Source organism: Prionailurus bengalensis, chromosome B2 (genome assembly GCF_016509475.1).
Source record: "Prionailurus bengalensis isolate Pbe53 chromosome B2, Fcat_Pben_1.1_paternal_pri, whole genome shotgun sequence".
Classification (NCBI taxonomy): domain Eukaryota; kingdom Metazoa; phylum Chordata; class Mammalia; order Carnivora; family Felidae; genus Prionailurus; species Prionailurus bengalensis.
Genome location: NC_057349.1, coordinates 39,897,645 through 39,918,921, shown reverse-complemented (window position 1 = coordinate 39,918,921; position 21,277 = coordinate 39,897,645). Strand labels below are relative to the sequence as shown.

At 41.5% G+C, this 21,277-nt stretch overlaps 1 protein-coding gene across 4 annotated transcripts; it reads left to right on the top strand.

Annotated features, from left to right (window-relative positions):
• Positions 1–1,116: 1,116 nt before the first annotated feature.
• Positions 1,117–20,806, top strand: MRPS10 (mitochondrial ribosomal protein S10). 4 transcript variants are annotated; one of them, XM_043591404.1, is made up of 7 exons: positions 1,117–1,327; positions 12,513–12,577; positions 12,671–12,743; positions 14,738–14,874; positions 16,718–16,826; positions 18,535–18,624; positions 19,097–20,806. In XM_043591404.1, the coding sequence occupies exons 1-7, from the start codon at positions 1,280–1,282 to the stop codon at positions 19,178–19,180; spliced, it is 606 nt and encodes a 201-aa protein (XP_043447339.1). In that variant the 5' UTR covers positions 1,117–1,279; the 3' UTR covers positions 19,181–20,806. The 4 variants fall into 4 exon arrangements, with proteins under 4 accessions (XP_043447339.1, XP_043447338.1, XP_043447337.1 ...); XM_043591403.1 differs by having other exon boundaries at positions 1,153–1,323; positions 12,674–12,743; XM_043591402.1 differs by having other exon boundaries at positions 1,153–1,323.
• Positions 20,807–21,277: the final 471 nt, after the last annotated feature.

Genomic DNA, 21,277 nt, shown 5'->3' with positions numbered 1-21,277 from the left:
ACAAAACGTTCTCATAAACTTGATCTTATTATTTTTAATCTGCTCAACAATCTTAGAAGGCAGGTGAGGTAGCAGCTTTATGTTACAAATAGTGGATGACATTCATCTTGCATCATTATGTGCTGGGCATTGTACCAAACATTTAATCTGCCTAGCAACTCTTTGAAGTGGGAACTATTTTATCATCTCTAGTTGATATATGAGAAAATTGAGGCTCAGAGTGGGCAAGATACTTGCCTGAGTTACTGGCAAGCCCAGTCACTCAGCTAAGTGGTAAGTCTGGGTTGAGAACCGAGATCTCCCAATTAGAAGTCCAGAGTTTTCCATTATGCTGAATTGCCTATGTGAAAGCACCTGGGGAGAATAAAGCTTAGAGAACTGCACAAATGAAATAAATTTTTATTATAACAAACCCAGGTTATAAGCCTTTTTACTTGCAGCTAAATTATGGTGGACATTAATAACGACATTTTTTGGCTATAATACTTTTTGGTTTCTGGTACTGGATAACAGCAGCTATTGTAAATTCTGAAATGCTACAGTAACACAAGGAAATGAAGACAGGAAGACTGGTAGGATGGTGAGGTACAGGATGGCTGGGTCACAAAAATGTCATTTGTTGTGGGGAAGGAATGTGGGCTTAAGGAACACAGCAAGGCTACTTTAAGGAGATAAAGGGATGGGACCTAGACTCAGTGCAGTGGTACATTTCCTTTTTTCTTTTTCTTAAGATTTCATTTTTAAGAAATCTCTACACCAAAGGTGGGGCTCAAATTCATAACCCCAAGATCAAGAGTCACATGCTCCACTGAGCCAGCTAGGCACCCCTGGTACTTTTCCTTTTAATGAAATAGAAATTTTGTTAAAATTTTGAAACATACAGAAATAGGAAAATAAATCAACCATTAATCCACTACCCAGAAATAACTGCTGCCAATATATTAACTATATACATTTTTTTCAAAGCCTGTGTTCTGTTACCTCCAACCAAACAGGAACTACATAAGCAAACACGATTTGAAGAGGAAACACTGAAGGAACTTGGTAACTATCTACACAGGGGCTGATGCAATGTGACCAAGACCCAGCGTCAGCCAAGCAGCCGACCCTAGGGAAGCCAGCTGGACTCTCAGTCCCACCCTCAAAAAAACGTAGAATGACGTCTCTATGGTTGTTCCTGTGCCGGAACGCAAGGCTACGCTCTCTCCTTTTGAGGAACTCTATGGTCTGAGGACGCGACTCTGCCCCGGAAGCAGTCCTAGGGGCCCGGGACGGCAAGATGGCGGCGCGAGCGGCGCTTGGGTCCATGTGCCGGCGTCTCTGGCAGGTATCTGGCGGGTGGGGGGGGCTACTAAGCTAGCTGACAGGGCAGGAGCCGTAAAGTCTTGTTGCCGCTTGTCGTTCTGACCATCTGGAGTTTCCCCCGGTATTTATTCCGCCCCTTGGCGCATTGTTTGCCGGAAGGTGGCGGGAAAGGGGCTGGTTTTATTTCGAATCCTCTCATGGGATAAAACGTAAGAATCAGGGCAAACACGGGAACAAGAAGAATCGTAGGATGTCAGAGCTGGAAAGAATGTTGAACAGCGTATGTCCCTCACCACTCTTTTCAGGTTTGCAAAATAAACTGAAGCTCAGAGAAGGCTTGCTTTGGTAAAAATCAGGGGCTGAACTGGTACCAGATCTTAGACCCCTCCCATGGAACCAAATTGGGATAGCTTTGATTCTGACATTAGATGAGAGTCGCGGAAGTGGTAGGAATGGGCTGTTCCCTGCGCCTTTCTTTGGAGAAAAAGCAAAAACCGTAAGCAGTGATTCTCAAGTTATTTGGCCTCAGTATCCCTTTAACACTCTAAAACTGGTTGAGGACTCGAGAGAGCTTTTGCTTTTGTCGGTTTTAGCTCTGAATATGTAACTTTTTGGAAAATAAAACTGGGAATCTTAAAAATGCTTGCATTTAGAAGTAAGACCAAGAAGGGGCGCCTGGGTGGCTCAGTCCATTAAGCGCCTGACTCTTGATTTCAGCTCAGGCCGTCATTTCAGGGTTTCTGAGTTTGAGCAGTGGGTGGGGCTCTGCACTGTGTGGAGCTTGCTTAGTATTCTCTGTCTCTCTCTCTCTCTCTCTCTCTCTCTCTCTCTCTCTGCCCCTCGCTCGCGCGCATCTTCTTTCTCAAGAATAAATAAACTTGAAAAAATTAAAAAGAAAAGAAAAAAAATAATGCATTACGTATTTTATGGAAAAATAAATTTTTCAAAACAAAGTGACAAGAGTAGCAGTGTTTTATGTTTTTGTAAATCTCTTGTTAACCTTAAAAGTATATATTATTTTACCAGCAAAAATGAGTTTCTTTGGGAATAACAGAATTGCGATTCGGGACAGGCAAGGTATGGCAAGACCATAGGTAAGTCCCCAAATAAAAGAAAGGATTGTTTTAGAAAGGAGGAGGAAGTTGAGAGGGGCTGTTTTGAGTGGAAGTGCTTTGGAGAAAATCAAGAGTTCAGGGTGATGATGGTTTCTCCTTGGCTGAGTTGCAGTGTAATCAGTTTCTTGTAGAAGATTTATTATGCATCTTTTCCTTTGGGGGCCTGTAATTGATCATACTTTCCTGATTCTGATTCTTCTCTTGAGGTCTGTAATTGACAGTTCTTCCAGTAATTGATGTTAAGTGATGTGGGACCCCCTTTTAGCCTCTGGACTCTAGTGAGGTTTCCTTTTATTTTTACATTTCCTCCTTTTGATCAAGATATTTCTCCAAAGGCATTACTAATTGGGAGTCAGGTTTCCATATTTAGTGGTTTTGTTCCTCTGTGCCAGGAAGGACTTTTCCTGGTTGTTATGTCTTATGTCAGAGAGAAAATACAGATTGGAAGCATATTGAGAGGTTGGGGCATCTGGGTGGTTCAGTTGGTTGAGCATCCGACTTTGCCTCAGGTCCTGATCTCACAGTTCGTGGGTTTGAGCTCTGCATCGGGCCCTGTGCTGACAGCTCAGAGCCTGGAACCTGCTTCAGATTCTGTGTCTCCCTCTCTGTCTTCCCTCCCCTGCTTGCATTCTGTCTCTCTCAAAAATAAATAAACATTAAAAAAAATTTTTTTTAATTGAAAGAAAGAAAGAAACATACCGAGGTGACTCAAGTAACAAGTAGGGGTGGCAGGGAGAACTCTTAGGCACTTCCCATTTATCAAGACATCAAGCTTGTACCAATTGGAGATCATCTCTTTATTGGGTACATCATTTTTACAAAAGCTTGACAAGCTAAGTATAAAACTTTAAATAATTATACAAAAGAAGTAATGTAACAATTCCAAATTACATGGTGGTTCTAAACTTGTCCCCTAAGTCTGAAGGTAGCAAACTAAAATATTTATTGGCACGTATTGTGACTTGGGGGAGGAAACTTCCCCCCTACAGAGGCAAACACGGAGTCATGTATGCCTCCTGGAAGTCCCTGCTTAAAGTGGCCGTGAAGACAAAATAGTGAATATTGCAAGAACACACTGAAAGAATTAACTGGGTGCATTTTGGAAAATACAGTGTAGTTATAAACCTGAAGCAGTAGCTAATGAACTTTTTGCAAAAGTAGCAAAACTCAAAACAGTATTGGTATCTCAAAAGAATTGTTTGGAACCAAATGTAATCCAGTAACACAGCACGTAAGGTTGCAAATTCACGCCATAAATCTGGATAAGATTCCAGAGTCAGTTAATAGTCCAAATGGAAAAAAGAGACTTGTGAATGCTGAAACCTCTCACCCTTCAGAAAAAGCAGGTGAAAGGTTAATTTGCCATAGGTTCGTGATGAGGCTGTTTTCAAAAGGCCATCGTCAAAAGAAGTGGTTTCCCCCTTTCACGAGGGTTTGGGAAAGGTGGACAAGGGCATTTTCTTTCCACAAAAGAAATAGAAGTAAATAGTGAGGAAAAGATGTATAGGCCTGGTCTGGACATCTTGAGAAAGCTGCGTCTTCAGATGTCATCTGCTTCAGTTCTGGGAAGCTTTTACTTTTAGGTCAGCAGATGGTGTGCAGGTCCAGTTAGGGTTTGTCGCTTTCTTTAGATGTGTCATGTGAGTCCAGGATTCTGTCCCTTGGAGTTTGGCAGCACAAGGGATGGTTAGCAGTAGCTGATGAGGGTCCTTCCCACAAGGTTAGAGAGTCTTTCTGGATGTATCTTTTCCAGTAGACAAAATCTCCATATTGCAAGATGTGAAGGTCTGTCTCCCAGGTGCACTGTGAAGAGATTGCTCTACCAAAGCATAGTTGCTTTTAATGGAAATAATTAGGCCTTGGGGCCTCTGGGTGGCTCAGTCAGTTAAGTGTCCCACTCTTGATTTCGACTCAGGTCATAATCTCATGGTTCTGAGTTCAGGCTCTGCGTCGGGCTCTGCACTGAAAGTGCGGAGCCTGCTTGCGATTCTCTCTCCTCCCTCTCTCTCTCCCCTTCTCCCTCTTCTCTGCCAACCCCCCCCCCCAATAAACTTTAAAAAAAGAAGTAATCGGACCTTTACAGTATGAAATAGGTCTCCTTTTATCAATTGTGGATCAAGGAGGCAAGGGCCAGGTGCATTGAGCGTTCTGTGACTAGCTCAAAGGGCGAGAGTCTGAGTACCAAAGTGGGTGGATCTGAGATTGAGAAGGACCAACAGCAATGCTTTCAGCCAAGGTATTTGGAGGGTGTCTACAAAATTTGTCAGTTTACTCTTAACCTGACATTAGTGAGTTTGACTAACCCTGAGGATTAAGGTTGATATATACAATAGAAGTGTTGTAAAACCAGCCACACAGCACAGACTTGTCAAAGCACCTGACTGGTAACATGGGTTCCCCAGTCACTATGAAGTTCAAGAGGGGTTCCCCGGGTAGGAATAATATTTTCTAACAGAAGTTTAGCTACAGAAGAAACAGTGACCTGTGTATAAGGGAAAGCTTTAGTTCAGTGAGAAACATACAGACCATGACTAAAGTATATTTATATCCGCAAGATGGGGGAGCTGTATGAAATTTGTGCAAACCAGTTTCTTTGCATTGTACTTTGGACAGGTGGGATGAGCAGGATAGACACTGTTTTCAGCCTTAGTAATATTTCCCCATGAATATGGGCTCATGACACTGTCATTTTGTCAGTAGACATGTATAATGGTAAGTCATGGGAATGTTAAAATTTCTGGTAAGGCCCGATTGTTATTTGGTCCAAACCACAGTTCTCTTTATTGAGCCAACAATTACTCGATTTCCAATATTGTTTTTTCCTCTCTGGGGCCAATTGTTGGGTATCTCTGGTTAGTTTTTCCAAATTATTATTTGGAGGAACATCCCTTTGGACCATGACAGAGTTTGGCTATTGATTTCCTTGAAAGCAGCTCTTTTGGTGGAAATAATAGCAAGGTGGTTTCCTTTTGGTACCCAGGGAGTTGAGTCTGGAATGCTTGGGAACCTTAGTAACAGCCAGTGCAGTCAGCCAAAGCATAGTATCGAATAAATTGTGGATATAGATGTTTTCAATTTTATCCCCATTGGAAACTTCTTGACTATTTCCTAACATTCCAAAGTCATGAGCTACCCCAAAGGCATATTGACTGTTATAAATGTTTGCAGCTTTACCCTTAGCCAGAATTAAAGGATAGTTAAAGGGGATTCCGCGATTATTTCTTCAGAGGGCTTCAGTGCAGTGGCAGGAATGGTTAGGAATGCAGAGGCTAGGGGAATATCCCCGTGCCACAGGGTCTGGTTGTTGGCTACGATACTCCATGGGTCCATGATGGTCCCCATGTTTTAGGGTGAGTACTCCAAGGGTGTTCCCTCCCCCCTCACATGCAACGAGGGAAGTTGGTAATTAGGACATCTGGGCCGTGGGCTTTATTAGGCTTTTCTTTAAAGTCCCCAAAGCTGTGTCTTCTCGATTTTTCCAAATAATAGAATTAGGTTGGCCATTTCTTTTTATTCTTTAGTAAATCGTATAGAGATTGAGCCATGAAAGAAGTTTCAAATCCAAATTCGACAGTAGCCAGCCAGTCCAAGAAAACCTCGTAATTGGCACTTCGTTTTAGGTGTGAGGAAGTTCAGGATGGCACGAAGCCTACCTGGATCCAGATCTGGTCCTCATTCTGAGGTCAGGTGCTCTAAGTATTGAAGCAGAGTTTGAGCAAACTGCAGTTTTTCTCCAGAGACTTGATGTCCTTTTAATGCCAAAAGCTTTAACAGATAGGTGCTGTCTTACTGAGAAGGGATTTGAGAAGGGCAGCAGAAAAGCAAATTATCTACAGATTCTAACAAAGTAGAGCCTATAGAAAGTTTTTTATCATCCACATCTGTTTTTAAGGTTTGTAAAAAGTAAGGACTCTCTGTGCTGCTCTGGGGCATTATTGTCCAGGGGTCTTTCCATCCTTCCCAAGTGAAAGCAAAAAGATACTGGCTATTTTTACACTACATACATCAATTACAGTGACAAATTTGCTTTCATTGGGAATGGATGTCAGTAACATATGGGGGTTAGGAACAACAGAGTGCCAAGGGATAGCAATGTATTGCTCAGAGGTCCTGGATAAACCTCCATCCTTGGCCATTGAGTTTTCTCACAGGTAAAATAGGCGAATTACTAGGACTAGTACAGGGGATAATGAGGCCCTGAGCTTTGTAATCTTCTGTTACCAGCTTGATGCCTTGCAGGGCTTCTTTATTTATAGAGTATTCATTCATTCTGGGGAGAGGTTTTGAAGGAGCTGTTGAATCTAGATGGAAAGTATACCTGTGGATTCCGCCAATCAGATGAAGATTTTGCCCAGAAAGAGGATTTGACCCAGTCCATCTGGGGACAGTGTCCCCAGATGCAGCTGTAGTGCTGTCCGACATGGAGCAAATAAAAGATGTCAGAAGGTCATTTAATCTCCCTGGTTGGCTATCTTGAGTACTACTGTCAAATTCTAGAATTATTTCCCTCTTTTTGGGAGAAAGAAATTCCAGCATGATGTATTTCTGAAAAATCTCTGCAATCTGTAAGAGCAGAGGAACTAAGGAGAAAAGGGTGCGTGTCTCCCAAAGGGCCTAGACTAAAGAGAACAGGGTCAGAGACGAAACTGGTGAAGTTTATTAGAGACCCCAGTGTTTGAACTGTTTCAGTACTCCAAGCAGGGGCTGCTTTATAGCACTGGGGTCACGCACCAAGCGTGTAGTTCTTGTGTCAATAAGGAAAGAGAAAGATTTGTTCCTGATCTGAACAGTGGTTTCCCTTAGCCAAGTAAGAGGGAGGTTTGGGAAGAACTCCTGTGGTTTCCTGGAGCCCTGTCTTGGGAATGAGGAGGACATTGGAAAGGCTGGCTATAGAGGGCTGAAGGCAAGATGGTAACAATCTTTTTTTCCTGTGTTCTGACCCTTTGCAACAATAATAGAAACCAGGAAGTTTTTCATCTTGTTTAAGGGCCTTCATTTGTTAAAATGAAAAATTAAGCATTTTAGTGGTCTTTCTTTTAGGTGATTCCCCTAAGGTACTAGCAAGCTGGTTTGCCAAACCAACTAATCAGGAGCGGCACAGTTTCCCATTCCATCATGGTCCTTTTAACTAAAAAAAGAGTTAGCCCAGTTAATCCCGTTAAGAAACATAGTTAAATACTACCCCAATGGATTCAACATCAAAAGGAAGACCAGAATTTTCTTTGAAAACAATCTGAAATCAATTTTAATAGTCATGAATAGGTTCATCAGGCTTTTGTGTGCAAGACTGGATTTTATTCCAATCAGCAGGCTTAGGAAAAGTCTACTGTAATTGCTTGGTGGAGATTTCCAGGGAATGTTCTAGCGTCTTGCCAAAAATCAGGGGTCTGTTTCTCTAAACTCTTTTCAAGATGTTCCCATTGGGCTACTTACAGCCAGTGTCTGGTCTGGCCCTCTCCAACATGAATGTGGACTAATTGCTAAAAAATCTGAGAAACTGGGTTGGCAAGTTTGCAAAACTATGGGAAATGCTTCAGCAAACCTATGGGGGTTCTCAGTCATTACAGGGAAACTCTTTTTAACTCTGGCTCGCAATTCAGCATTACTCCAGGGAACATAAGAAATTTGGGGGTTACTTGGAACCTCAGAAGATTTAACTTTAAAGGAGCAGATCTTAGTGGGTGCAGGGAGAGGTTTGGATGAAAAGGGAAGTTTGGTGAGAAAATTAAATGGGGAAACTGAGGGTGTAGAGGGGATGGAAGCCAACCAGAGAGAAGGAGGATGATGTCACCACAGGTGGGGCTTGAGCGTAGGTGGCTGCCACAGTCCTGGGGGCCTCAGAAGCCTTTCCATCTTTGTCTCAGTCTAGAAACTATATTTTGCAGAGAACCAGTTTTAGATTAATTGGTAATGTTTGGAAGCTTTAAGACACAGGCATCCTATGAGAATGCAAGCTGATGCAGCCACTCTGGAAAACAGTATGGAGGTTCCTCAAAAAAACTAAAAATAGAACTACCCTACGACACAGCAGTTGCACTACTAGGCATTTATCCAAGGGACACAGGTGTGCTGTTTCGAAGGGACACATGCACCCCCCATGTTTATAGCAGCACTATCGACAATAGCCAAAGTATGGAAAGAGTCCAAATGTCCACCAATGGATGAATGGGTTAAGAAGATGTGGTATATATATACAATGGAGTATTACTCAGCAATCAAAAAGAATGAAATCTTGCCATTTGCAACTACGTGGATGGAACTGGAGGGTATGATGCTAAGTGAAATTAGTCAGAGAAAGACAAAAATCATATGACTTCACTCATACGAGGACTTTAGGAGACAAAACAGATGAACATAAGGGAAGGGAAACAAAAAGAATATAAAAACAGGGAGGGGGACGAAACAAAAGAGACTCATAAATATGGAGAACAAACAGGGTTACCGGACGGTTTGTGGGGGAGGGGATGGGCTAAATGGGTAAGGGACACTAAGGAATCTACTCCTGAAATCACTGTTGCACTTTATGCTAACTAATTTGGATGTAAATTTTTAAAAATAAAAAATAAAATTAAAAAGAAAAAAAGACACAGGCATCCCATTCAAGTTTGAAAAGTTTAGAGACATGGCTGTCTGGTTTGGTTTTGAGAAAAGTAAGTTTGGGGAGATCAAAACTTCCCCATAATGGCCAATTGAAGTTCTAAATTACTTTTGATTAAGTCAGTCCATTTAGTTAGAAATGGGCATGAGGAGGAACTATAGTTTTTAAACATAAAACCAAGGTCCCAGAAGGAGTGCTGCCCTTAAAGCAGTTTGATGACTGGGGTCCTGTTTCTTAGAGGTTTCTCTAGAGCAAAAAAAGAAAAATTCCTAAACAGCACAGTTTCAACAGGAACATCCTGGTTCCAAAGGAATCTGACCAAAGGTCAGCACAGAACCAGTGGGAACAGCCCAGTTCTGGAAAGGAGGTGGACCAAAACTAACACAGTTCCAACAGGAACAAGGGAGTCAGACCAAAGGTCAGGCAAGTACTCTGAAAGGACAAAGCCTTAAAACAGATCCCAAATAAAGACTGGAGAGCTCAAAGCACAAAGAGAATAGAGCTCGAAGTGCAGGAGAAACTTAGCCTCCAACACCAGGAATGGCAAGAAAGCAGTGAGCTTAATTGCCTCTGTGGGCCCTGGCACCTGTTTGCTCACCAGCCTCAAAGCTGTTGGGGTTCATTTTTGGATCCCACTTCTGATCACCAAATAATGTTAACCTTAAAAATAAAAGTTATTTTACCAGTAGAAATTGGTTTATTTGGGAATGACAAAGAAATACAGTTTGGGACATGCAAGCTATGGCAAACCGTAGGCAAGTCCCATAAACAAAGGAGAGAAACATTTTATGGAGGAAAAGGAAGAAGTTGGGAAGTGCTTTGAATGAAGGTCCAGTGGAGATAAGCAGGAGTTCAGATAGTTTTTCATAGGCTGAGTCACAGAGGTAGTCAATTTCTTATAGAAGATTCAGTGAACATCTTTTCATGTTGGGGCCTGTAATTGACAATTTTTTCCATAATTGACATTGAGTGGTATGGCTCCCCCTTCTAACCCCCCTGCTTCAGTGAGGTTTCCCTTTATTCATTTTCACATTCTTTTAATGTCTGGCTTCATGGAGGGCAGCTGGATTCTCATGTTTGTTTTGCAGTCTTGCTATATCACTCAGCATGCAGCTTCTAGAAAACCTCACTGTACACGGTTGAGAGTGAGAGTGGAAAAGTTGCAAATAATGGCTATTATTAGGAAAATAGTTTTAATCTCTTGGACCCCTCAAGTCCTCAGACCACACTTGGAGAACCATTGTTCTTAAAGTCAGATGGTGGGGGTGCCTAGATGGCTCAGTCAGTTAAGCGGCCAACTCTTGGTTTCCGCTCAGGTCATGATCTCCTGGTTTTGTGAGTTCAAGCTCCACATCGGGCCCTGTGCTGACAGTGCAGAGCCTCCTTCGGATTCTCTCTCTCCCTCTCTCTCTCTGTCCCTCCCCCTCTCATGCTGTCTCTCTCAAAAATAAGAATAAGCTTTTTAAAAAGGAAAAGTTAGGGGCGCCTGGGTGGCTCAGTCAGTTAAGCCTCCGACTTTGGCTCAGGTCATGATCTCGCAGTCCGTGGGTTCGAGCCCCTCATCGGGCTCTGTGCTGACAGCTCAGAGCCTGGAGCCTGTTTCAGATTCTGTGTCTCCCTCTTTCTCTGACCCTCCCCTGTTCATGCTCTCTCTCTCTCTGTCTCAAAAATAAATGTTAAAAAAAAAAAAAGAAAAGTTAGATGGTGAAAGTTGAACTACTAATACAATGCACACTCAGACTCGGTTCTGTCCCTTAAAAAAACAAAACAAAACAAAAATCTTAAGAACTTCTTAAGGTTGATTTGTGGATATAACAGCACTTTAGGCTCCAGCTTTTAAAAGCAGAGGTTTATACTGGGAGAATATGACTGGGAAGTGTCCTGTTCCTTAGACCTGTGGTCCTTTTGCACAACTGGATTGTGGGGTCTCTGGCGTACATGCAGGGAGGGGATTTCCTCTGTGATTGTGTGTGGGGAATGGCACTCACCTCCAGCTGCCTTGTATTGTGCCTGATTTCCTTTCTTTTTGTTTTTCTCCCTTCATCCAAGGGCGAATATGAAAGTTTTGGTTTGCGTCCATCTTGGGTACAGAGGGAGGACAGGACAATAAGCTAAGAATAGGCTTTTTTAAAACATACTTAGGTGACCCTCAGTTGGTTTAAGTTTTACTTGTACTAAAGTGTTATTTTCATCTTCTAAGTATTTTTAGGGATCTTACTGTACTCCTTTCTCAGGTTACATTTTTAAATCTCAGGATAGCTTAAGGGGAAAACAGAAGGCAAATTGCTATATATAATAGTACCATAGGTCTCCTAAAACTAGAAGTTTTGTCCACTAGGGGGAGCTGACAGTAAAGGATTTGGAAATGCTGGATTGTTGGGAGTATGAAGTACAGCAGTGGTAGAAGATGGGTGTCAGTTTCCCTGTGTATTTCGATTTATTTATAAACTAAGCTATCCCAGCCAAGCCAAGAAACACATATGCTAGAAAAGATGTAGAAAAGCTTCAAAATAAGATTACTTTAGAATTACTGTCCAGCTCTTAATTATAAAGAGACTTATTGCTCAGAAATATTCAGGCAGAATAAATATTATATTGAAGTACATTCAATCTATAAAAACCAATGGAAGAATGAAGTCACATTTTTTTCCTTGATGTCCACATATTTTATTTATTTATTTGTTTGTTTGTTTTTAATGTTTATTTTTGAGAGAGAGAGAGAGAGAGAGAGAGAGACAGAGCATGAGCAGGAGAGGGGCAGAGAGACAGGGAGACACAGAATCCAAAGCAGGTTCCAGGCTCTGAGCTGGCAGCACAGAGCCCAGTGCGGGGCTTAAACCCACAAACCGTGAGATCATGACCTGAGCCAAAGTCAGACACTCAACCGACTGAGCCACCCAGGGGCCCTTTTTTTTTCTTTTCACATATTTAAGTCATAGGTATTCTTTTAATGTGAGAATTGCGTGTGTGTGTGTGTGTGTGTGTGTGTGTGTGTGTGTATGAGAGAGAGAGAGAGAGAATTGCTTTTTTTTTTTTTTTTTTTTTTTTAAATATTTGAGAGAGAGCACAAACAGGGAGGAGCAGAAAGAGAGGAAGAGTGAATCCCAACCAGACTCTGGACTGTCACTATAGACCCCGACACAAGGCTCGAACCCACGAACCATGAGATCATTGCCTGAGCTGAAGTCAAGAGTCAGATGCTTAACCAACCCAGGCGCCCCAAGAATTCCTTGTTTGAAAAAGTTCTTACTCCTGAGCTTTAAAAGACACAAATTCTCTACTATTTTGAGAGTCTTTTTTGATTATCCACTCTGTCGTTGTTCTCTTGTTTTAAAATGAAATCTAATCTGGCATTTTAGTTACCTCAGTGTCTTCATTTGAAATAATGAGATAGCCCATTATTTGAAGCATTGTACACCTTTTGATTTTTTTAGTGGAAACTATGAATGATTTGAATACTGACTTTAATTCTAAAACATGCTCCTCATTTTTAGGGTTCAAGGAGTTTTTCTGTAAACAGTTCTAAGACCAGTACAGCCAGAAATGGTGGCTTTCTCCTGTAAGTATATAATATAATTGGGTTTGCTAAATCGAATAAGGAAATGGGCTTTTGTGCTGTTTTACTTAGGTTTCTCTTTGTTTCCACACATAGCAGTACCAGTATGAAGTGGGTGCAGTTTTCAAACCTACACGTTGATATTCCCAAGGATTTGACCAAGCCCACGGTATGTACTCTCTGTTTCTTGGTAAGGAGCTATATTAGCAATAAATTTTCCTCATTATTTCCTTTGGGGCTGTTTCCCGAGCACTTTAGAGTAAAAATACTTTGTTTTCGAATACTGGCACGTGCATGGTGTGCCTGAGTAAAGTACTCTGTAATGTCCCTGGCTGTTCGTATTATGTTTCAGAGAATCAGGGAATCAATTATTTACCCCAAATAACTGTGGGAATAAGCAGTCGTTTGCTTTAGCTCAGCATAATGTGAAGGGTTGTCATAATTAATGATGCAGAATACTTGTTATTACATTAGGGAAATTTTTTTCTCTTTTAGGCTTTCAGGTCTTTGTTTTCATGTTAAGACATTGAACCTGGGCCTGGACAATCCTTTATTGTTCACAGTGAGAAAGCACATTACCACAGTAAAGAAAATCTAGAAGTAGCTGTGTAACCTTTTTTCCTTTAAGTAAAAATCATGATTCTGTGAGCCCAGTTTTTGTATAAATTTGTGGTTTAAAAAATCCTTACAAATTCTGAAATCTTTCATTTCCACCCCTCACAAATAATCCCCTTTAACGGTTTGTCATGAATCCTTCTAGACATTTGTCTGTATGTAATCATCTTGTCTGTGCACATGCACACCAAAATGAAATTGTGTTCTACATAATGTACTGCTCTTTTGATTTTTCTTTCACTGAATAAATACTGGGTATATTTCCATGGCAATACCTATAAACTCTGGGTCTCCAAGTCAGATGTTTGCCTGGGCCAGGCCTGTAAGGAAAGATGGCAGGGTGGGCACGGTGGCAGGCTATGCCCTTTATAAGCGAGACAGCTGCTACTTACTCTAGCCACTTGTTGCCACGTGGGAAGTCAGACCTAGTGATGACAGATGGTCTCAAATTTTCCAAGCTAAACTGAAATCCAATTTTTTATTCAAAATCTCTTGATTTTTTTATATCACGACAGATTCAAACTCTCTTTAAAACCCTCTGAGGACCAATCAGAAACACCTCTTAGGGCTATATTCCCTCTCCCTTGTGCCCTAGGTTATGGTGTAGAATATCCGTGTACTGTGTTCTTTCCAGCAACCCTGCCTAACCTTGGGGATAATTGAGAGTAAATGTCTAGCTTGCTTCCTGGTTAGTAAGTAGATTTCCTTTGAGGAGCAAAGTAATTTAACCCTGAATCATTGGATTAGTAAGATAAATTACTGGTCTAATGGATGGATGAAGGTGAAGGTAATTCACCCCTTGGAGGAAAGTCAGAAATGTCAAACCCATTATTCCTAAAATCTTTAAGCATTAGAGTGGAAGAGGTACAAGTTAAATGTACAGTCAGTGCCATAACATTTTAATTAGAAATGAGTAATTTTTCTATTAGGGTAGGCAAAACATACATGAATAAAACTAATAAAAATATAAATAGCAATAGCTTGCCTTTGTAAAACAACGTTTTATGACTTATAAGCACTTTAATCTGTGTTTACATGTTAGCACCCTACAGAAATGCCGTGAGTGGTGCTGTGAGCTCTAGCATAGGTAGTCTTCCGTTTTATGCATAAGGAAACTGAAATATGGTGAGATGGTATGACTTGCCCGTTGTCATTCAGCTATAAGAGGCAGAGTTTAATTCTCAATCCAGGTCTTCTGCCCTTCTAACCAGGCTACTTGGTTAACAGACCCCAGAATCCTTTCCCATGGTGTATTTGGGGCCCAATAAATATTAAGTTAGAAGGTCTCATTAGTGATTTTGTAGGTTGCTTGGAAGTCCTTTTGATTTAAAGTATATTTTAACAGATTGTAAGCGTCATTGTGGAGATCTGAATGTGTTAGTATCTAGCTACTTAGGCTAACAGTATTAAGATGTTGCTCAGCATTTTTCTCCCCATTTATTAGTAAACTCTGAAAGTGTTCAATTGAGGATAATATGTTAAATTTTCCAGTTATAAATATTGGAGGAACCACAACTGAAACTTTTCTTCTTGATTTGAAAATTTTAGATAACCATTTCTGATGAACCAGATACATTATATAAGCGCCTGTCAGTTTTAGTAAAAGGCCATGATAAAGCCGTACTGGACAGTTACGAATATTTTGCCGTGCTTGCTGCTAAAGAACTTGGTATCTCTATTAAAGTGTAAGTATTTATCTTTCCTAATCTGACCTTTTAGCTGCTGTAACATGATCAACCAGGAAAATGGTGCTCATCCCAACTAGGTGTGAGCTCTCTTTTTTCTTTTTTGAGCGTGTGGGGGAGGGGCGGGGGGGGAGGACAGAGCATCCGAGGTGGGCTTCGTGCTGACAGCAGTGAGCCCGGTGTGGGGCCCAAACTGTGAGATCATGACCTGAGCCAAAGTCAGACGCTCAACTGACCAAGCCACCCAGGCGCCCCAGGTCTAAGGTCTTAAAACAGCATAGAACCTCATGGCAGATAGAGCTTAGGTTTGTCATATTATCAGGATTCCTATCTACTAGAATTTTTAAGTATTAGAATGAGTGAACAAGAAAAATAGAGGAAATCCTTTCTTTAGCAATTGCATAGACATAGGAGACCCAAGAAGCCCTCATGTCTGGGCTCTCCATGGGGCAGGGAGGTGGATTAGGCGAACAAGCAATCCTTTTAGACTCTTTGGGTTTGATGGTCTTTGTCTAATATAGCCATTTTAAAACCAGCCTTCAGAAACACTAGTCACCCGGTAATTTCATGCAGGAGTCAGGTGAGCTTCATATGGCCTTGAAATCACTGCTGGGTCAAGTGTAACTATAGTTGTCTCCCCCTTACCTGTCTAGGATACTTCCAAGACCCCCAGTGGATGCCTGAAACCACAGATAGCACTGAACCCTATATGTACTGTTTTCTCCTATACATATATACCTGTGAGGAAGTTATTTATAAATTAGGCACGGTAAGAAATTAACAACTAGTAATGAAACAGAACAGTTGCAACAATATGCTGTAATAAAAGTTATGTGAATGTGCTGTCTCTCTCCCTGTCTCAGAATTTCTTACTGTACTGTACTCACCCTTGTGATGAGATGAGACCATAAAATGCCCACGTGATGAGGGGCACCTGGGTGGCTCAGTCGGTTAAACGTTGACCCCTTGATATTGGCTTAGGTCATGATCTCATGGCCCGTGACATTGAGCCCCATGTCAGGCTCTGCACTGACAGCATGGAGCCTGCTTGGGATTTTCTCCCCACTTGCGTGCATGCGTTCCCTCCCTCTCTCCCTCTCCCTCTCCCCGCCCCCCCCAAAATAAATAAACGTTAAAAAAAAATTGCCCATAGGATGAGAGGAAGTGAGGGGAATGATGTCGGCACTGTGATATATGGTGTAATGTTAGGCTGCTACTGACCTGACTCCCTCAGAAGGAGTTCTCATCTGCTTCTGGGCCACGGTTGACCACGGGCAACTGAAACTGCTGAGAGCAAAACCGCGGATAAGGGGTGATTCCTGCAACCCTCTTCTCTCATCACCTGTTCCTGGTGCTAAACAAGGCCCATTTGGGGCTTTGCCAGCCTTGCCTTATAACAAAACAGAAGGAACCCACACGTTTCCCATAACAGACTTTAGTTTTGTGGTTATCAGTGTCTCTGCAGGTTTTTCTAAAACAATACACAAACAGTAGCACATGGCTGCTTCTCCTCACAGTTCATGTATTTGGTCAGAAAGGGAGTTCAGGGCAGGGTTGTAAAAGCCGCAGGTGCATGTGTGTGCCCTTGCATGCCAAGGCTCATTTTTGAGGCTGTGGAATAATGTTCCCATTGCTGTCTGGGGTGTTTGTTTTGGCCTGAGCTTTATGACAGCGGTTGTTACACAGGACATTCTTGACAAATGGAAGTCTGTAAATGGTAGCTAATGCCTGTAATTGAGTATGAGCTTGACCTACAAAATTGTGCAATCATGCTTTGATATCTGTGACTCAGGTTTTAACATCACTTAGCTTAAGCATGTTGTTTCGCCCATTAATTTTTCAGACATGAGCCTCCAAGAAAAATAGAGCGATTTACTCTTCTCAAATCAGTGCATATTTTCAAGAAGCACAGAGTTCAGTATGAAATGAGAACACTTTACAGATGTTTAGAGGTGAGTTTATTTCAGACATTCAAGCATTTTTGAAATATCTGGAATTTCACACTACCACATTGTAACTTTCCCTTGATGTTGACCGGGTTGACTTCTTTCAGTCTGCCCATGACTGATAGTTGTAGAGAAGGTAAATGATAGGAAATCAAACTCAAATAAACCATCCTTAAGAGCAGTTCATACTTTAACTCAGCAATGCAAATTATGCTAATTTTCATACAATAATATGGCCTTGGAATAATTTTACTTCTATTTCAAAAATGCTAGTTAAGTTTTTATATACTTCTAGCGATCCTTTTTACATGCTAACTGGGTTTTCCATGTCCGTGCCGGGCAACATTAAGGTTTTTCATTCATCTGTTATTCCTTTGTGCATCCAGTAGGGTCAGCATAGTCTTGTGGTTAAGAAGAGTGAGCGTTCTGGAATCAGACAGATCCAAGTACTGGCACATACCAGTTGTGTGATCTGTACCCCAGTGCTCTCATCTGTAGAATGAGAGTAATAATGGTACCCATCTCGTAAGGTTAGTGAGAAGATAAAATGAGATATTTATCGAAAGCACTTAGAATACTGCCATCACATAGTAAGTGATTAACACGGTAAAACCTTGGATTGCGAGTTACTTGTTCTGCGAGTGTTCTGCAAGATGAGCAAACATTTCTAATAAATTTACAATACAAGTAGTATGTGATGCCGAACATCACATGATCACAACTGAGCCAATGGTTCTTCTCTCTCTCTCCCTCTCTTTCTCTCTCACTCTCACTCTCTCACTCTGGGATTGTGGGTGATCATCTCACATGCTCAGATGCTTGGTCTCAGGCTGCAGTGTTTGGTAGAAATCAGTGATTTTTCAGAACGTTGGAAGGTGCCCACAACTGGCACTAGTGTATGTTTTGTCCCTTCAAAGCACCTATGGACAGTCCTTTGCTCTTCCATACAAGAGGAAGCTTAGGAATGTTTTGCTTCATTCTTTGTCAGGCTGCCTGCACATATAGGCCCTTTCCTCTGCTGCCTGATTGCCAGTTACATAAATACAGTATGTGACAAGAGTTTATTAATACTGTTCTGTTGTCAGCATCTGAGCATATACAATGGCCCCCATGCAGAAGATTCCACTGAGTCAATAGATAGCAGTGATTCCACTAGTGATAGTGAAAATCGTCCTACACAATAACCCTCCTGTCTCTTGTCTCCCTCACACCAGCCATGAAGGGTTTCGAAGGTAAGTGCAGGTGAATTTGTTTATTTTTCTTTGTATTTTGTATTTTCTTTATTATTTTGTATTCTATTACAGTATTGTAATTATTTTTATATGAGTATTTTTGAGGTAGAACAAATCATCTGAACTTCCATTATTTCTTATGGGGAAATTCACTTTGATATACAAGTGCTTTGGATTACAAGCATGTTTCCGGAACAAATCATGCTCACAAACCAAGGTTTTACTGTAAATGTTAATGAAACAAATGCAGGTATACTGCTTTAACATCATGCTTGTCAGGTGGGTTCCATAGAGCCCTGATTTTAAGGTGTTCTATGCCATACTCCCCCTTCCAGTCAACCAGAGGATCTATATACTTTTCCTTTTAAATTGGAATTCTGTGTAAGATTTCATGAAGAAAAGGCTGTACTGCTTTTACTTAAAAACTTAACATTTCTGCTTTAACGGCATATCATGAACCAATTTCATGTTTGATATTTTAGTTAGAACATCTGACTGGAAGTACAGCGGATGTCTACTTGGAATATATTCAGCGAAACTTACCTGAAGGAGTTGCCATGGAAGTTATAAAGGTATGATTTAGATTTCCACCTCTGATGGAGGGAGGCCTGTATTGTTTTGCCACATCGTGGGCCTGTCTCGGCCCACCGAGTAGGCGGGATGGCCCGTGGCAGGTGTGGAGGCAGAGCTGGGGTCGCTGCCCCTCTGTGCAGCAGTGGCAGCTGAGCGGAATCCCGCCACCGCAGCCTCTTCTTCCTCCCCGGGCCACCTCTGGAGTCTTCTTCCCGCTTAGCAGTTGCCTAGATGCGGGGTCTACGTTAATTGGCGGTGTCCCTGGAGATCACCGGGGATCAGATCGACCATTTGTGAGACTGTTTTGTATACCATCCGGTTTCCTTCTGTTTCAGAACCCTACAAAAAGGTGAGAGGGGTAAAAGGAAGAAAGAAGGCAAGAGGATTTGAGGGAACAGAGTTCATCCAATTTGTGGCTAAAGAGTTGGGCTAAGTCCACATTATGTTATAGTTTTGTTTTTCTCTTTTTAGACAAAATTAGAACGGTTACCAGAACACATCAAGGAGCCAATCTGGGAAACAGTACCAGAGGAAAAAGCAGAAAGCAGGTCCTAAAGTCTCAGCCAGTCTACTTGCACCGGCGTTTGACCCAAGCGTGGCTCAAACACGTATGTTGAAATAGAGGCTTCCAGTGGGAACGACCGTGAGTGCACTTGACCGCTCTGTTGAGCCCACGTGCCCTGATCAGCTCAAAGCGGGGGTGAGACTTTAATGACACACTGGACCACAGTGAAAACCACTTCACCTTACTCTTTGGTACACATCATTGTTTCAGTTCCGGTTTTAACAAATGTGAGCAAGCCACTTTGACTACTGTGCACCAAAAGAATCAGGTTTCTGTTTTGTCATTCTGTTACAGTCCAGTTATCAGTTTGCACTGATTTTAACTTGTGTCACTTCATTTGTCTGAAAGTGAATGTTTGAAATAACTCCTTACACACACACATTTTTTCCTTTTCAACTCCTTAGAAGGAACCTTCAGTTAATTTGGTTAATGTAACAGTGTAACGCCAAACAGTTTTTGATAATTTACCTCGTGCAAGCTGGAAAATCCTGGTGTGGAGGTGGTGACCTCCAAATTTCACCTCATTTAAGCGTGACATTCTTGGAAATGAATGTACTGTGCAGCAGATCACGTACACTTGTGGCACACACTGAACTCTTCTTGTCGCCCAAACCCTTGCCAGGCTGCCAAGAAGGAGCACTGTAGTGGAATTTGAGCTCTCAAGAAATGACTGTCTGCATCACTTTTTTCATCCCGTGATTCATTCATTCAACAGGCTTTTATTTTGTTAGCTCTGTAACCAGCACTGTAGTAAATACCAAACGTTGAATGGAAGTATGGCTTTTGAAAAACATGCAGGGCACAGATAAATATTTTTCCTTATTAAGTCCCACACTGATAAGGCCTCTTTGTTTTGGTAAATGGCATTCTTTTTGTTTCGAGATGGCTACTTTTCCATGAAATTAAATCTTAGTTAAAACCCTGAGAGAGGCAGGACTACAATGTGCTGAAACTGCTGGCGTATCATCCCCAAGGGAGTGATTCGTTTCCTTTTTTACAGCAGATCAGGTCCATGTCTTTTGCGGTTTCCTTCACATCTTTGGGGTAGTTATGACTCCTCAGTTTTTCCTCCCTTAAACTTAAGCTGGAGTCCCTGTTCTCTTTTCCCTGACCTACTATCAGGTGTCAATGTTTTGAATGCGTACTGCTTATGTATCAGACTTCCATTACTGTCATTAACATGAAAAGAATGACAGCCTGTGCCCTGTGACCTCACTCAGCTCACAGCTCAGTTGCTGACTGTGTCATTCACAAATGCCTAAAGCATGCTTATCCCAGGTGTAAACCTCAGGATTAAGAACTAGTCAATAAAACGAGCGATATAATAGAAGTATATCTTGCAAAGCAGCGATCTGTGACCCGTTTTTACTTTAAAAGAAAAAGTTCCTTAAATACATATCCACATCTAAACTTTTTTACAGACAGTATTAATCACTGTATCATAAGATGATTTATGCAAACTTGGCTTCCATTGACTCTCCATGTGAGTTCCTTTCAAGATGTGCAGCTGTTTTCAGACTGAATTAACCTGTAAACCAGATTACTTGGCACTTCACGTTATATATTAAAATCTTGTTTTAAGGTAAATATACAAATAAACTACACACACAACAGAAGCTGGTGATATTTCTTTGACAAAAGCATTTGGTATACTTGAAGCCTATTTCCTGATAGAAACGAGAGGATTTCTTCATCCTGATAGGATGAGAAATTCTTTTTTTTTTTAGTTGGGTCTCCTGAGCAAAATGCATATTCTGAAAATGAGAATTAATGCCCAGGTACCACTTGTCCATGTGGGGAAGGGAGGTAATGAGAAAAGCGGATCTGATGGAATGAACCGGAAGGCACATAGGAAGTGAGGTTATTTTTTTTTTTTACTGAGGTATAACCCTGAGTTCATCGTTGCTATCTCTGATCTGAGGTATATTTTCTTTTCATATGAAATAAAATAATGTTATGGTCTGTTTAAAATTATTGGTAGACCTCCACAGATGAAACCCATTCAAGGGCTTAGTCTTGATGCTTTCAAAGCAAATCACCTGTCTGTTCCTTTAGCCACTTAGACATGCCACAGTAAGTACAGACAG